The sequence below is a fragment of the Procambarus clarkii genome, chromosome 28, assembly GCF_040958095.1.
Source record: "Procambarus clarkii isolate CNS0578487 chromosome 28, FALCON_Pclarkii_2.0, whole genome shotgun sequence".
In the NCBI taxonomy this organism is placed as follows: Eukaryota; Metazoa; Arthropoda; class Malacostraca; order Decapoda; family Cambaridae; genus Procambarus; species Procambarus clarkii.
The window spans coordinates 3,305,024-3,323,856 of NC_091177.1; the positions used below are offsets into that span (position 1 = coordinate 3,305,024).

Genomic DNA, 18,833 nt, shown 5'->3' on the forward strand with positions numbered 1-18,833 from the left:
ACAATCAAGGGACCCCACCTCTACCACGCCACGTGGAAACTGGTTCCGCAAATCAACACCCCTGTTACCGAAACAAGTATTTACCCAAGTCTTTCCGATTTAAGACTATTTACCCAGTCTTTTTTTTTACATTCTTGTAAAGCCACTAACACGCCTAGCGTTTCGGGCAGGTCCTTAATTTAAACAGATAATGTCATGCAAGACATTGCATGTGAGGCATAGCAACCTACGCCACAACTACCAAATTCCATTACAGCACATTGAAGAAGAAAAGGACCTTGGAGTCACAATCCACCACTCACTGAAAGTTGCACAACAGGTGGGAGCAGCAGTCAAAAAACTAACCAGACCCCTTGTAATAATCAAGCGTACCTCAGACTTTAAGGAATGGAAGGTAGTGATTCAATTTTATAAATCTCTGGTGCGGCCCCCATTTGGATAACTATATCCAAACATGGAGACCCCATCTTCAGAAGGACATAGCTGTTTTGGAAAAAGTGCAGCACCGGGCAACAAAAATCATGCCAGAGCTATGTCATCTCTCATATCAGGAACGGTTGAGGGCCACAGAGCTAACAACACTGCAAACCAGGCATGACAGGACAGATCTCATTAAAAAAGTTAGAATACTGAACAATTTGGTAGAGTAATAAATATGGTAGACAACGGCTCGCAAAGCTCCTCTTTGCATTCTTTAATTAAGCACCAAGGGAGCCGGCCGGCCGAGCGGACAGCACGCTGGCACGTGATCCTGTGGTCCCGGGTTCGATCCCGGGCGCCGGCGAGAAACAATGGGCAGAGTTTCTTTCACCCTATGCCCCTGTTGCCTAGCAGTAAATAGGTACCTGGGAGTTAGTCAGCTGTCACGGGCTGCTTCCTGGGGGTGGAGGCCTGGTCGAGGACCGGGCCGCTGGGACACTAAAGCCCCGAAATCAACTCAAGATAACCTCAATATAACCCTGGCAAACACTTCGTCCGGCCCTGCTGGGGATTTGTTTGGCTTGAGTTTTACTATTTGTTTAATAACGTCTTCCCTGGTAACTGCTAAACTAGTCAACCTGTCCTCTTCCCCACCAACATAGACTTGTTCGGCTGAAGGCATTATGTTAAGTTCCTCTTTAGTAAATACAGATAAAATATTTATTTAAAATATTACTCATCTCTTCGTCATTATCAATTATCTGACCTGTCTCAGTTTTAAATGGACCTATCCTTTCCCTAATTTTTGTTCGATATAACTGAAAAAACCTTAAGGATTTGTTTTTGCTTGCCCTGCTATACGAACTTCATAGTTGACCTTTCCACCCAACTTTTCAATCTATTGCATCCAAAAAAATTCCTAGGCTATTAAAATCTGCGTTTTCGGAAATCTGACTAACAATCAGAAACTCATTCATTGCTGAGTGAACAGAGGCTACAGGTAAGGATTGGTGCCTAGTCAATCCTCCCCCGGCTAGGATACGAACCCATGCCACATCAATCTATGACGAAGATTATCTAACATACACGGGTATATAACTTCGGCTCCACAAAGTAAACCTTCCAAGCCTCACGTCTTTATAGTAGTCACATACAGCCTAGTCATTCACCAAATCACTCAGATCATAGTAATGTAACTCATATATTTATACATATTTCTGTTTTATAAAAACTTAGTGATATTCGTTACATCTTCCAGATTAGTTGCCATGGCATTATAAAAAATTCGCACTCAACGTGATCTGAATATTATTAAATTAATACTGACATGGTGGCAAGGAATGTGTGTCACCAGTCAGCAATATATGTAACTAACTTGCCACAAGCATAAATTAGTTAGTGTTTTGTACTCCAGTTATTAAACCCATCATGCTTTAAAAAATACTGATATGTATATTAATCTATGTAACTATAGCTGATCAAGATTAACTTGCTTGTAGCTGTGAGAGCTTTTGCTCTGCCACTCACCCAGGATGGGTATGGGGTGCACAGTAAATGAACTAGACTAAAACTCTGAAGGATCATATATAATTATAATATAAGTCTTAATATAAAGTAAAGAGACGACGACGTTTCTTCTTAAATTTCTAGTGTGTGGTTTGGTCAACATTTTCAGCCACGTTATTGTGACTTTTCATCTGCATAATATAACTACACCAGTTGTAGTTTTCCTAACATCTCAATCTTAATTGTCAAATCTTACAAACTAATTAACTTGATATTAATGTTTAGAAATGCAGCAATGGAGACGTACTTCGGCCGTGTGTGGTCTTTACAGCGAGTGATCACGACTACGTGACTCCGCATCCTTCCAAGAGATGTCTTCAAGGTGCACGCTACAACTTAGTACGGTGAAAGTCATACAGGGGTTGCAGCCCGTCCTCCTAAGAAACTGTCCGCTCGGGAGCCGGTCGGCCGAGCGGACAGCACGCTGGACTTGTGATCCTGTGGTCCTGGGTTCGATCCCAGGCGCCGGCGAGAAACAATGGGCAGAGTTTCTTTCACCCTATGCCCCTGTTACTAGCAGTAAAATAGGTACCTGGGTTTTATAGTCAGCTGTCACGGGCTGCTTTCTGGGGTGAAGGCTTGGTCGAGGACCGGGCCGCTGGGACACTAAAGCCCCGAAATCATTTCAAGATAACCTACCAGAGACTGCAAAACAGAAAACAGAACAGTATGTCAATTTCGTGAGCCGCTACCATTTTCTTATACGACAATTATTTGCCTTATATATAGGTAAAGTATGGGTCAAAATGCGACCCCTCTGTGGGAGAACGGGTCACCAACTAATCTTACCATGTAAGTAATCTTACTTACTACTATATATTTAGACCTAATTTTCAGGAGGATATAGCTGCTCTATAGAAGGTGCAACACCGGGCAACAAAAGTCATTCCAGAGCTAAGTCATCTCTCGTATCAGGAACGCTTGAAGTCCGCAGGGCAAACAACACTGCTAACCAGGTATGACAGTGCGGATCTCTCGTGGTCCGTAGAATTAACCAAATCAGCCTAACATTACCTAAATAATGAATAGGCAGGCACAGATGATGGGGAAGGCACAACAGGTGGGCCGCCATTTGGTGGTGGGAAAGTACAACAGGTGATGGGAAGGCACAACAGGTGGGTTAAGTTATAGTGCTGGTACTTTAAAAAAAAAAAAAGTATAAAAGTTATTTGGGCCATTTGTTTCCCTGTGAGGTAGAAGCGTGTGTCTTATCGAGGTAGTCTGGTGCAAATCCAGAGTTATGAGTTATGAGCTCGCACAAAAATGTTTGCTTTTTCGTGCTCTCACTTTTCATACATCTAGTTGTGAATGAACTTGAAATACATTTCCCAGTAATATATGTATCTACTGTAATTACCAGTTCTTAAACATGGCAAATATAAGCACAATAATTAACAAACAAGATGTGTCATCAATATTTCAATGAGTAACAATGAGGCAACACATCATGTCTTGAAGGTTGCATTCAATTCAATAAAAGGCAAATGAGGGCTTCTTAATGAATTATATTCAATCTTAACCCAAGTTTATAACAAAGCAAAGCTGCTTTATTTAATACTAAACCACAGTGGGATAATTTATTACCTGCATGATAAAGACTCTTCACTACTTGTATTAAATCACACCATAAAAAATCTAATAAATAACTATGTTGACAAAGATTGCATTTATCCCAAAATCTGCAAAAATAGATTAAAAACCCTACTTGGTCTCCATGTATTTAATCCCTTCTACACAGATTCAGCACAACACAGCATGGCCTTCACCATGCAGTTATATACGTGAGGCTGCATGTCTCCTGCAATATTTAGCTCACATTAAAATGAGACAAATCAAAATTATGAACAGTATTAAATTTTAGTAGCATGCACTTGATATATCAAATGCTCAGCCATCCTCCTATGTTAGTATGAAATGACAAAACTAATATATATTAGACACATTGATACATTTTCCAAAGATAGCATACCTTAGTTTCAGCCTAAAGCAGTTCATTTTCTAATTAAAGAATTTTGATTAAAGCTGTGAAAAGTAAATGTGAACAGCTATGCAAGCAGTGAAAGGACAATACCAATCATTACTTAGATAATACAATTTAACGAAAAAATAATCTACCCAATAGACCTAGGAAAGCATTATGTTTATTTATACTGTACCTAGTCCTAATTTAAGTGTAGTACACAATGTGGCATATATGGTGATGCCAAAGTGTCTCAAGGGTACACCACATGGACATACGAGAACATTTACAATGTTTGTTCACATTATTATTCAGATTTATAAGAAGGATATACATTTTAAATACCGGCAATTATTTTGATTAATAGGAGAAAAAATTAAGCAGTTTGATACGGTCATGTTCTCCACTGGTCATTCTCTACTGTTTGTTCTCAACTGTTTGCTCTTCACTGGTGATTGTTCTCATGGAAAACTTTATGAAACGCTTATATTTTAACAAATCTAAGCTTTTGAAATATATTTAATTAACCTATTAAAAAAAATTGTGCAATAAAATCAACTTTCATTTAAAGTATACAGGTATTAGATAACTCATTATATTTGCAACAATAACGTTTAAATTATAACAACAACCAGTGTTTACCACTTCTCAATAGTGTAACATTAAGTTTATATGAACTGGGTATCTTAATGCTCTGAGACAGTGTAACCTAAAACGCTAGCCAGAATTCAGTCAAATACTAATAATATGCTAGATAAAAATGAAATATCTAGGTGTACTGTTCAATCTCTAAAAATGTAAATATTTTGCAAAACCTACAAAATTAAAATGTATAACATAAGCAGACCCATTAACTGATTACAGTGTTTAAACTGCGATGTACCACAATTATGGTACACACTACAATTAAAAAACATTCATGTTCTATTTCTTGCACATCTTAAAAATGGTACAGTATGGCACTATAATAATAATAATTTTTGTTATTACTTTCACAAACAAAAATGACTTAACCAGCAAACACAACATATCCTGGAATATTGGAAACGTGTACCTAACAGTATTTCAAAATCACCATTCATTTAAATTTCACAACAAGGATGAAGCTGACATGAAAAAATCTTTAATCCTAATTGGAATGCAATAGCTCCCATAAAGAATGCAAAAAAGCTCCCATAAAGAGGTTAAACATTAAGAACATATTCATTGTTCTAACTCCATGTGCAAGGGATTAAATACAATATACAGTAAATAACAAAAATCATGGAAAAATGGCAAATAAAAATGCACACATTAAAGGTATTCAAAAGTGAACAGCTATTTTCACCATGCATTACACTAAGTAAGATGCTGAAATGTGGAACGCAAAACGGTGCACGTGTTCATACCCAGCACTAGCAAAAACTTGGTCAGTATCTGGATGAAAACAAGTCTAATTTGCAGTGTTATATGCTGTTACATATCACTATGACAAACTGACACCCAAACAAAAGAATAACAGACTAGTGGCTCATTTTACTCCAGTAATTCTGGTAGTACACTGGAGAGTAAAGAACTAGGTTCATGTCATAAGGAATTTCAGAATAGACATTTCATTTTGCATGATTTAGAATGGGATCCTTCAATTTTGTTTAGCTTTTAAAAAAGCTGTAGTAGTGTCGAGATTAGCCTTTAACAACATATATTACATATTTGAAATAAATAATAAGAAAGCATTTACTCTTCCCATTTAACTGTAGTACCTTAGGGAGGAAAAGTTTTCATTTCACAGCCGTAATATATATATATATATATACTGTATATACGTACAATACATTTAAATCTACATTCTAGTAAATGGTTCAACTTTCACCAAATATATGTTCAATCACTAGGAAAAACAATGGTACAAAGAAAAGTATTTCACCACTGGTATGAACTATAAATTAATCAGATGATTCTACTGTAATCTCAAGCCATAAATGTCTGTGGTATATAAATATTTAAAAAAGCATTTCAAGAAATATAAAATCTGAACATATTCCCAAAATATTGAATTGCTTTCTAAACTCCACCCATGAACAATGAAATTATCACCAATATAATTCATAAGTTTATAAATCATGGGCACAAGGTATTGTGTTATTCTAATTTCCCTAGCTGGTTTTATAGATTATGAAATGAAGGGACAACCAAAAATTATTCACCTTAAAAAAGTCCACCGATATCTTGATTTTTTACTGTCACATATTGGTAGCAAGAAAGTGATAATTGTTAGTTATGTCACCAAATATTCTCATTTGATGACGCACATTATTTAAACTCCACTGATCCTCACAGACCACTTCTATGCACTCTACATTACTGTACTTATTTACGTCTCGCAAGCCACTGCTGCTTGTGAGGCCCAGCATGATCTTTGCCATTAACATTCAGTTCTTCATTGGAAACATTTGTATAACAAAAAATCTACAATAAATATGCAGTATATTTTATTTTGAGAATAATTTAAGGTTTTTGCATTAACACTCAATGTGGCATAGAAAAACAAAAATAAGTACAAATATACTTCTGGATATTATAATCAGTATTTATATACAATCTATACTGTATTTACAATCAAATATTATTTAGATAGTTGCATCTGATTTTATAATTTTCATTAATAAAATATTCTAGTAATATTATGTGACAAAATGTGCTATACTGTATTATTTGATATCAAATACACATCACATTTAAAATACAATTCAAATTATAAGATACTGTATGCATATTAACAGTAAGGCTATATAATGAGCTAAGTCAAAGACATAGAGCATCTCAGTTGTAAATTACTCTCAAACCCTAGTGTTTACTATTCAAGTCAAAGTCTGCCATATGAAATTGTATTTGTGGTGATATTTTCATAATTTCCTTAAATCATACTTGAACATGAGTTTTTCCAAAGACTAAGATATTCTTTAAACAATCAGAATCATAGTACACATATTCAAGAATGGGATTTGTATAATACAAAAAGCAGGTTTCAAAGCATAAAATGGGTAAAAGTAAATATTGTGTTAACTACTCTGGATAGTTTTAGTAATGAACAAAAATCATCACCATTGCTCTATTTCTAATGTATAAAGTCTGCAAATGTCTGCATTCTTTTTCACATGTATTTTACTTGCGTCAGATACACTAGGAATACAAATTAGATGTTGATTACATTTTTTGTCAATTCCATTATAATAACTGTACTGGTAATCATTCTCAAAATGCTCAAGCATGATTTTTATATGACTAGAGGAAATGGTTCACTGTAACCATACCTTATTTCTGGAGGAAACAAAGTGTTTAAAATAGATATAAATATAAACCCTAAAGCCACATTGGTTTAACAGGATTTAAGATGAAGCCATGTGCTTGGACAGATGGCCATTCAGTTCTTAAACATTTAGTTTTCTTCTATTTTTACTACCACAATGAAGCATAAAAATGTCTATGGTAAGTCTTTAACTGAGGATGAATCATTGAAATAGCTTCTCCTCATTCCCTCCTCTCCTCTTGGAAGATAGGTACAAAGAAAACATTAAGCACTTAAGAACATTTATATGCAAACTTAAGATAAATATGAATCAATGGGAATAACAACAAACATGACCAGCTTAGTGTTTGTCACACAATTACAATATTTATAAGAAAAATCTATAATATACCTGGTACCATTTGCAGCAATTATTCTAGTTACCAAAACAAGGTTCCAAGAAGCCTATATATATAAGGTGCAAACTTTTTAAAACCAAAGAGACCTAAAATATTTTATTCATGAAACATGATAATTTAACAATAGTTAATATATTTGACTCGTATCATTGTATTTTGGAATTGAGTAACTGTCTTATGATCAAATCAGAAAAGCATAATTTATCATTCAAGTATTCCATAGTTTACAATAAGACCAAAGAATCCCAAATTAAATTTTTGAATATCATATCCTTATTTTAATGAATAAAGACTGTGCAGGTAAATGATAAATGACCTTTTCTGCAAATTTTAATTTTCAAAACAATTTTCCCATATTCCAGATTTGTCTTCCTCTTGATCAGCACAAACAGCTTCATAAACTGTGCTGGTATTATATAGTCTTAGCATAAGACTATCATATTGTATTTTAAGACTATCATATCATATTGTATATATACTCTTCTTAGCATAAGACTATGCAGTGGGAATATATTCTGGGTAGCTACATTTGAATGATTATATTTAAGGTTGTGTATGATTGGGTAACTAAAATATTTTAGTATCTCTTGCATTACATTGACTAATAATGAGACTTCACATCAAAAATCTTAAACTTCTGGTACTTGTCCTGGTAAGAATAATCAGTGCTTGGGTATAATATATACTCTTAAGAGAAGGAAGAGTAAAGCTTATGTGAGAGAAGCTCTCAGTGAAGAAGAAGAATACAATTTAGAAAATAAGCTTTCCACTAATTGTATTATCTCTTCACAACTTGGAAGGTTACAGGTCTGTTTTTGCCCATTCAAAAACAGATTGCATACTATTCAAATAACTAGATCAAGAGTCTGTTATAGCAGTTCTGAAGAATTCAGAAGCAGAGTATAACATAACTGCTATGAAATACATTATTGTAGTTATCCTGGGTATCTAATTCTATGAATATTTCAGCACAACTCTTGGATTCAGAGCAGCCTTTCAGTCACCACCCAGGCTTCATTATAAATAAACATTGCTTATACTGTATCTCTAATGAATATATATAAATATACTATTTTAATGAATGCAATAGAAGACAATTTTAAAGTACACTTACAAACACGTCCTCATGGGTATATGCATCCAGATACACAGTATAGTCGGGCAAAAACATTACTAGTGGTATAAATATGAAAATATAAAACAAAAACATGTATAATATACTAGGTAACACACAACCATGAACACATGAGACAAGGACCGTAGAGCCTCACCAGAATATACAAGCATGAGCATGTGCCAGAGATGTTAATCCTCCCAAGAACATACTAGGAAGGGGGGGGGGGGGGAGAACAAATTATCACTGATCTTGAGAACACACAAGCATAGATACATGCACTCAGTGATCCTTACAAGAGAACACTAGTATGGGCATATGCATTATATTGATCTTTACAAAAGAACACGTGCATCAAATTGATATTCACAAGAGAACACATTAATCCTCACAGGAGAACACATACATCATACTGGTCCTTTCGATAGAACATACGCACAACACATGCGTTACACTGATCCTCATGAAAGAGCACAAGCGTAATCACATGACTCGTATTAAGCCTCACGTAAGCACACAAGCATGGAGACATGCATTATACTAATCCTTGATATGATTCACAAGCAGGAACATGTGCATGAGATACAGTACTGATACATATGGGAACACGAACACATACTTGTTAAGTGCACTGAGTGAACAGCTTGAGGGAAATTTCAACGTAAATGAATCAACAACATAATTTTTGGTCTGCATATTTCCACATTAATTAAAAAAATACTGATAGTGATTAGTCTTTCACAACCCTTTGAAAATTAACTGTTTTGTAAATTACACTGCTAATCTTAATTGACAACAAAAAATTACTGATACTGAGATAACTTTCCAATAATGCTTAAGAAATCCTTATACAACACAAAATTAGAAATAATTACAGTATTTTAATTCTATGAAATCTTATCCGCAGATTCAATTTTCATTTGAACACAACAAAATTTCTTTAGATAAGTTTCATTGCTGTATATACATACATTAAAACTGCCCTAGTCAGGACATTTGCTTACTTCTTCCACATAACAATAGCTTGACATTAGACAGTGTAATCCCAGCAAACAATGTTCTCACACACTACTAAAACATCACAGCTCATGTAATTCCATTTTTCATGTGTTGAAAATTAGATATTTGTCTTGCCAACTAGCACATTCAAGTTTATACAATATAGGTATCACCACTTGATTCACCCATAATGGAATAATAATAATAATATTACTTACATTTTCTTCCAGTTCTTTGCCAATATGTTTGCAAACAAAAACAAAATAAATAGACAGATCTACTGCCAAACTTTTGGTTCTCAGAGACCCATACTGAAGGATCACAATTACATTTTATATTCTTTCATTTTACTTAACCATGAGCTAATTATCTGGATTTTTTTTATCCATTTCGTTCTTCACTTGTAACAAAATATTTTCCGTTTTCTTATAAGATATGTGTCATTAGGAGTAGACTGCAAGTGTTCACAGATCATGACCACAAGAGCCAGGCACAGTGTTTACAGATCACAAGGACAAGAGTTAGTCACAGCTAAAGTGTTCACAGATCATGACTACAAGATCCAGACACAGCCACAGTGCTCACTCTTCACTCTTCATAACCACAAGAGCTCTCCACAGTTTGCATAGGTCATGACCACACGAGCTAGCTACATTATTCACTGATCATGATCATGAGAGCTCTCCGCAGAGTTCACACATGACCATGAGAACTAGCCGCAGAGTTCACACATGACCATGAGAACTAGCCGCAGAGTTCACACATGACCATGACAACTAGCCGCAGAGTTCACGCATCATGACTGTGAGAACTAGCAGCAGAGTTCACACATCATGACCGTGAGAACTAGCCGCAGAGTTCACACATCATGGCCATGAGAACTAGCCGCAGAGTTCACACATCATGGCCATGAGAGCTAGCTGCAGAGTTCACACATCATAACCATGAGAGCTAGTCAGTGTTCCAGCTCATGACCACAAGAACTAGCCACAGAGTTCACAGTTCATGACCACGAGAGCCAGCCACAGACACTCGGGTTGGCACACTTCCTGAAGAGCCCAGACCCAAATCACCATCATATACTGGGTTGGATACACTCTGGAAAAAGACAAATATAGGTACTGTACTTCGTTATATATGCCTCTTCCTTTTACAAAATTTTAGCCATACATATCAAATTACAGGCATTATTTGAAGGTTGTATAAAAATACTAAATAATAAATGATAGCATTATGCAAAAAATACAACATGTGATGATCATTTGCCATTAAAAATAAGAAACAAAAGATAAATGAATCAAGCATAGGACACAAAAGAAGTATAGAAGCATAGTGACAACTTGTCAACCTGTCGAACTGAAGTGTGAAATGCAGTATATCCCTGGACAAGTGTATTCTGAAAAGGACATCAAAAGGCATACGGGTTAAAAACATTTGCACCTTAATGATTTTTCAATCATTTGCAAACGCTCTGGTTTGGTGAAGATAAAAAAAAAAAAAATAAGCCGCAAATGAAAACAAAACACAGAACATCAAAGACATCCAACCAGTGCAATGAAGACAGGCAATAGCTGCTTTGTTAAGCATTTGGTTTGCAATTATTTTAGGTGCAATTTTTGAATACAGTATATGTACTGAATTCACAACAAATGTAACAATCCACGAACATTGTAAACAATGCAACAACATACATACGACCTCCTGTGGGACATGGCCATGTTTTAGAATAAAACATTAATTTAAAATGTTTAAATACTGGTATTACATTAAAATGACGTAAACATTATGCCTAATTTGCACAGCTTAATTATGCTCAATTTGAATTTTGGTTTGTTGCACAGTAAATGAAGTTCCTCCAGACACCCGGAGGATGGTAGTATGATAATAGTGCAACAGATCCAAAATGTTCAAACCAAATGCCTGCTTGCCATGTCACATACCAGTCTGGTCGTTCAGTAGTTAGTAGTTCCATGGTGGTGGTGGTGGTAGTAGTAGTAGTAGTTAGTAGTGGTGGTGGTGGTGATTGGTGAACAGGGTCGTTAGTTACATGAAATTCTGGGCGTCAATACTGAGTTGGCTACGATTATCTGCAGAGTCACGCTCCCGCTTTAGTATCCAAGAACCAGAGCCGATGGGTCCGTCCGTAAGTTATCATGGAACAAAAATACAAAAAAAGAAAGAAACAAAATAAGCATGAAAATAAGAGCAAAAGGAAAGAGATGGCACTAGCTACAAAATGTTAGATTTTCTAGCTGAGGACATTACTGATGCTGAACAATACAAAGATTAAGTAGGAACTGCAATTTTGAAACAATCTTGCAGACACTGACAAAATTCTAGAAAATAAATAAATGCCACAATATTATGTAAAGACAGTACCTTATAATATAATTAGAGTATAACAATAATGGAAGCTGGTTACCATTATTTAAAGTTTACAATGTCTAAAGTTCCATACTAACTCTACTGACTTTTTTTGAAGGGGAAAACAAAAATTGTCATTGTTTAGCAATTACTGTCAATCATACAGCAAAGAAATCTACAGACAATCGTTAAAGGGCATAATCACCTTCATTATCTTATTACTACTGTACCGCATTTTGATAAAACTGTACTGCACTGTCCACAAACTTTTGCTTCCCGATCAGAAGACACAGTACTACAGCCATTTATCGAAGCAGAATGATTGAAATACTATGCCTCACCCAATGATGGTAAAGCATTTCTTGTACAAGACTCAAGATCACTAATTTCTGATAAATGTAATCAAAATTAATGTTATGGAAGGATATAAAGCATCACAGACTGCAAATGAGTACTGTACTATATAAACTTTTGATGTATCGCTAAGCAGGTGGCGAAAGGTGTATCTGGTAGGATGTAAAAAACCAGACACATTTTTCTTCAAGTTCCCCAACGGAAAAGAAACACCAAATACAGTCTACTGTACTTTTGTTTCTGACATTTGGATAATTTATTATAGAACATTAAAAGCACCTATAAATTAAGACAGGTATGCCGAGTAAATACATGTGCAGTACTTAATACAAAATTAAAGTCATAGGTTGGCCTATGGCCTCGACTCCCAATCAAGGATCCCAATTTTAATCTGCGGGTAGGACAAAAATGGTTGGGCACATTTTCTTTCACCCAGCAATATATAAGTACTGGGAGTTAGGCTACTGTTGCGCAAGGCATCCTGGGAAAGGACAGTAGGGGGACCTTGGTAAGCCATGTGCTTCCTGTCACTGACGACAGGAATTGTATGATGACCTACCCGAGGGAGTGAAGTTGCACGTGTCAATGTTTACAGATGATGCATAGCTAGTTAGGAAAGTAAAAACCGAGGACTGTAGAGTACTGCAGGAAGAACTTCGCAAACTATAGGAGTGAGCAATCAAATACCCATTAGCTGTCAAAGTTCTCACTTATACAGTAACCATACTGTGAACTATAACACAAGAACCTATTCATTGCTTCATAACAAATAATCCTTCCTTCACCTTATTCTTTCTCACTATTGTTCTTATAACATTTACAAAATTTCATTGTTCTCTTTAATAGTTGTACTTAAAAAATCTAGCACATTAATTTCATGTAACCTTTAGAGGCGTTTATCTCTTGATCACCATGAGAGGTTGGCCAGTTATGCTTCTCACTTTTTGAGGGAGTGTTGACAATTCTTGGGCCCTTAATGATAGAATTCTCTCTTAGTTTACCTACTGCACCTCTGCTTTTTTTATGAGGCAATTTTGCATTTCCTGCCATGCCTCCTGGTCTCATGTGGTGCTATTTCCGTGTTCAGATTTAAAACCAATCCCTCTAATATTTTCCCCAAATGCAAATTATTATGTATCTTTTCCACCTGCACCCTAGGAAATACAGAATTAAAAATTGTTAGTGGTTCTAATAATTTAGATTTTATTGACTAGATTTAGGCAGTAAAAGCTATTTCCTCGTTCTCCAGGTCAGCAATTTCTCCAGCTTTGAATGGGATTGTTATTGTGGAGCAATATTCCTAGAGAGCAGTAGTGTCTTAAAAAGTATCATTGGTATGGCATCTTTTGCTTGAAAGGGTTGTTATCCAACCTGTCTCTTGCAGCAATGACAGCTACTTTATTTTACTGTGTTCATTAAATGTTAAATCTTCCAACATTACTACTACCAAATCTTTTACTGTATACTTCTTTTTGGTTCTATAGTGATGATTTGACTGCAGTTTTATATATGGCTTCCATTTTTATATTTTCTGTGGCCTATTGAAAGGCCTGATTTACATCAGTTTGGTGCTTTTCTGTGTCCTCTATAGCAGGCATGTCAAACTGAGGGTCCCCAGAGAGCCATATGGGTCACATTTATGTTATCATGAGGGCCACACATGACAACTAATTGAAGTCATTTAATACAAATTATTGCAGAATATTTTTTTCTATTTTATTATATTATATACCAAATTACAGTATCCCTTTTTGCAGGCTGCATGTGTGCTTGCAAAAGGTCACATGTTAAACATGCCTGCTCTATAGTGTCTACTCTCATCAACATCCTAGCAGTCACCTGCAAAGGATGATACGGTCCTAGAGTTTATCTCGTCTATACCTGATACAATGAGAAAAAGAACTGGATCAAGCACAATACCTTGGGGGACTGAACTTTCCACAGTGGATGATATGGATTAGGATTATACTTTGTTGACTATTACACACAGGGTTATGTTCATTTGGAAATTAAAGATCCATCTCCCTATTTTGCCAGCAATTCCTTGTGTGCACACTAACATCATGGTAACACTTGTCAAAATCTTTATGAACTGTGTGTACATTACATCAGCGTTTTACTTGTTTTCTATGGCAGATAAGGCCATGTCATAATGGTCTAGCAATTGAGTGTCAGGAATGCCCTGTTCTGAGCTCATATTGTGCAGCGTTATGTAGATGCTGTGACTCTAATGTGTTTTTGTGATCTTACGTCTTAACACACTTATTCAAAGATTTTTATGATGTGATGTTACTGCTGTCTATAATGTTTTCCCTCCATTTTATTTCCTCCTTTGTGGAGTAGAACAATCTCCAGTGTTTATGTTGGGATAACACTGGAATCTTGGCTTCATCTCCAAATATTGTTAAGCACCTGTGATACAGTAGTGGTTTATTGCAATTCCTGATGAATATGGATTTTCCAGGAATCTGGGCAAGGTACAGAGTGCATAGGCATACTGTCTATGGATACTTCAAATCTAGTGGGGTTCAGGTGATATCTGATGTATGATGTGATGTTGACATCACATTCATGAAAAATTTGCTTGAATTATCAATATTCGGTGTGTTCAGGGGTTCACTGAAACCAATCCTACTGTATCCTCAGTATTCCACTAATTTCTTTGTTGTTATCTGTGAGTTTCATCTTCCTTGTGCAAGTGCCAATGAAATTATAGAAATTTGCACACTACAAATCTACCTCAGTAACCTCTGGGCTATTCCAGATTAAAAATCACTCCAAACACACAGCTCGTACAACACAGTTCTGACTGTAATAGGACTCAAAATGCCTGTTAATAAGCCATGTCTTTGTGACAATAATTCCTTCATAGTTCTAAATATCCAGCTGAGGTACTTACTACTTTCTCTACCAACGAGTAGTTTAATTCTATCCTGTATTCCTGCTACGCAATTACATACATCGCTCATTATTAGGTTGTTTCCTAACACAGATCAGGTTGTGTTTCTTAACACAACTTAACACTTTCACTCGGTAATGATGCAGTATGGTGTCAAAAATTTATTAGACGATTGTGCGGGAATGACGCAGTATTGCGTAAAAAAATTAGAAAATTTGGCCTATTTTCGCCTTGACTGTGGGCGGAGCATGCTATGGCCGTGAACATTATATTCATATACTATTGTAGGGAATTTTATTGCAAACACATTATTACCAAATTGAAAGACCTAATACGAGAATTGAGGTGACCAAAGTGAAAGAGAGTATACACATTTTATTGCTCTTGAGCTTTCACGGGTAACACACTGTCACTTTCTCTTTGGTGCGGGTGGTACTCCACACTTTTGGACTTTATATGCATATATGTACTCCTGTAGGGAATTTTATTTTGAACACATTGATACCAAATTGAAATACCTAGGATGAGAATTAAAATGATAAAGTTGAAAAGAGCATACACTTTTCAGTATTACCACGCACTCCTCTGAAAAGCCCGGCACACCTTGGGGCGGTCAGGCACTCGCCCAAAGCGCAAAAGTGTTAAGTTGCGAGTTAATATTTAAGTTGCAAGTTGAAATATCAAGTTAAATCAAATTGATATTTCTGATAACGTGGCTCATAAGTGAGCCTGAAAAGAACAAAGTTGTGTTTGCTGGATGGGCAATTCCTTTTAGACAAACCGATATAATTCATTTATGAATTATTTCTTCCCAAGTGTAAGTCGGAGATTACAACAAGTGCACAATCTTCTTAGACTGTGATTTGTATTAACATCCACATTTATATCCAGCAATGAATAGCAGCTATTGATTGTACATGATCTGTGATGCTATTTTGGTGTACCACTACATGGTAATGAAATAAAAAAAGCACAAATATTGTATGTTTTTATTTAATCGATTTCCTTGTAAAGCTTCAAATTTACACTCAAATTCTTCTTTCCCTGCCTGAAAAAATTCACATTTTGATGTTAAATGTATAAGTAAACACTACATGTGAATTTTCAGGATAAAAAGTGCACATCACCTTTTATTCACGTCAAGCACCAATCATTCATTCACAATGCACACAACTGTCTTACTATTTGCTTTGTTTTCTTCCCTATGATATATTAACAGCCGATTAAGACCCCAAACTGGCTCAAAGACAAGATCAAGAAAAATTCTTCATATGTTCTACAGATAATTTTAACCTTTAAATTGTGTAACACTCGTCTAGAAAACTAAATTTGCTATATAAATCAGTAATGTCCCCAGAAAATAAAGATGATAAAGTGGCTTAGGATGCATGACTCCAGAATGGCATTAGTGGCAAGCTCAAAGATGGAATGTCTTAGGAAGTTGCATATTTGGGAAATGAGTATGCTGCAGAAATGACAGCATCAGGAATGTGGGTAAATCAGTTAGATTAGTGGGAGACTGGCCCACAGAAGACTAATGAAGAAGCTGCAGTAACATGTAGGTCCAAATACTGTATTAGATGATTACCATCAATGAACATAATTGCCCACTATATAAAAAAAATAATGAAACAGATTTACTGTACTTCCATTAAATAAATTTCTATATCGATACCTCTAGCTTGCAGGGAATTTTTTCTCAAAGTTGGGTAATGAAATTTACCCTGATGCCTTTAGTTCCCAACCATCTACACACCTGCATAAACCATACAACTCAATGCATTACTTGGCCCTTTCTAGAGCATTGTAGCATAACAGCATAGGTCACAAGAGCCTTTACAACAAAATGTATGAAAGAACATTTTTTATTTGTTGTGTAAATTTACAGGTATTCATATAAACCTTCATTGTATTTATGTGCATGGCATTTTGTGTATTCCCATGTCTAATATGCAATAATAATGTACATGTTCCAAAATTAGCATCGGTTAGCTTCTGTGAGGCTTTATTACAAATTTATCAGCAAGTGATTATTGAGTTGTTTGAATTTAGGCAAGAAAGCATTTGTATTTAAATTATACATCAAACCCCTGTCTCGTGTGTCTTATACAATTCCTTTACTATTTTGTCCTTCAAAAGGCTGATCAATAGCTATTTAACATATTTTAAAGCAAATTATGAATATTACATACTAATAGCTGTAAAGGTCAAAGATTTAAGCAAATTTTTTATTGAGCATTTTTGTTCAAGGTCAGCAGGAAAATTTTGAGGTCACTCTAGAGTAGAAAAATGAAGAGGAGAGATGATTTTAGTTAAGCCAACCATTACCTAAGATTTCTTAAATATTTCCTTCACCATATTAGGTCCTAAATGGTTCAACAAAAATTTAATTTTTTCCACACACATAAAGGAACAATAATTAAACTAAAATTATCAAGGAGCAATTGAATGCTTAATAAAATCAAAACATTTTACTTCTGTTTTGTTTTACAACAAAACATTACTTCTCAGGAATAATTTGAGTTTATGTTACACCTGTGTTGCCTAGTGAAGAAACATAACAAAAGTGATGCAAAAATACATTGATGATACCAGACTGGAGTTGCCTTAAAGACATATTGAAGGGTTAAATAAAATATATAGCACCAGAACATGAAACAAATTATAGTAATTTAGGTCAAACAAATTTGACACACACACAAGGGTTAACAAAAAAAATTGAACTTTCAACACTTTCTATCCAACACATCTAAAAGGTGTACATACACACAGGAAAGACCTCCATACCCAGTTCACCCATCTTCTTACACCACTACACATTTATCTGTCCATATCTCGAGTATGGAACTACATATAGGGATCAACAGAAACAATTTGTTAAGCCTATTATCACAAGAATAAGAAATCAGAATCATATCTAACTAATTTCATACACCCAACTTGCTCATTGAAATCCCTAAAACTACTAAATATACAAATCCTAGTCTGAACTTGAGACTGTCTTAAGTAAACAAAGCTTTTATGTACTTTGTAAACACTCAATCTGTGTTGAGACTATGCAGATAATGGAGCCCAATATGTGAAGCAGTTTGCAACCCAAAACCTAAAATTTGTACATTATTCTACAATTTGAAAAAATACATTTTTAAAACATACTATCAAACAATCAGAAACTAGAAGAAGCAAATTAAAAAATACAATAATAATAGTTTTGATTGCTATGTGTAACTATTCCTTCTTAAAGAATGCATGTGTGTCTAAAACCTGAAAATAAAGGATCTGACGATATTTTGGTCCATCCTGGACCATTACCAAGTCGTGCAATAACTTGACAATGGTCCAGGGTGGACCAAAATGCCACCAATTCCTTTTTTTTTTATTTACGAGATGGATGTCTAAATATTTTCTAATTGACAGTGTCTGTATATAATTATTTTATTAGCTCTAAATTTCAAACTGAAATAAATAAA

At 35.2% G+C, this 18,833-nt stretch overlaps 1 protein-coding gene across 15 annotated transcripts in view; it reads right to left on the bottom strand.

The window, feature by feature from the left end:
• Positions 1–7,504: 7,504 nt before the first annotated feature.
• Positions 7,505–18,833, bottom strand: part of Nhe3 (Na[+]/H[+] hydrogen exchanger 3) — a 28,732-nt gene continuing 17,403 nt past the window's right edge. For 4 of the 15 annotated variants that reach the window (XR_011229842.1, XR_011229840.1, XR_006772457.2 and 1 more), the window contains one exon: positions 16,339–16,411. Coding sequence is in view for 6 of the 15 variants with exons in the window: in XM_045737430.2 (XP_045593386.1) it covers positions 10,743–10,844 (102 nt within the window). In the remaining 9 variants the exon portion in view is untranslated. Of the gene's footprint in view, positions 10,845–11,686; positions 11,853–16,294; positions 16,412–18,833 lie in introns of those variants that run through there. The other 11 variants (XR_011229841.1, XR_006772455.2, XM_069332785.1 and 8 more) reach the window with 6 other exon arrangements.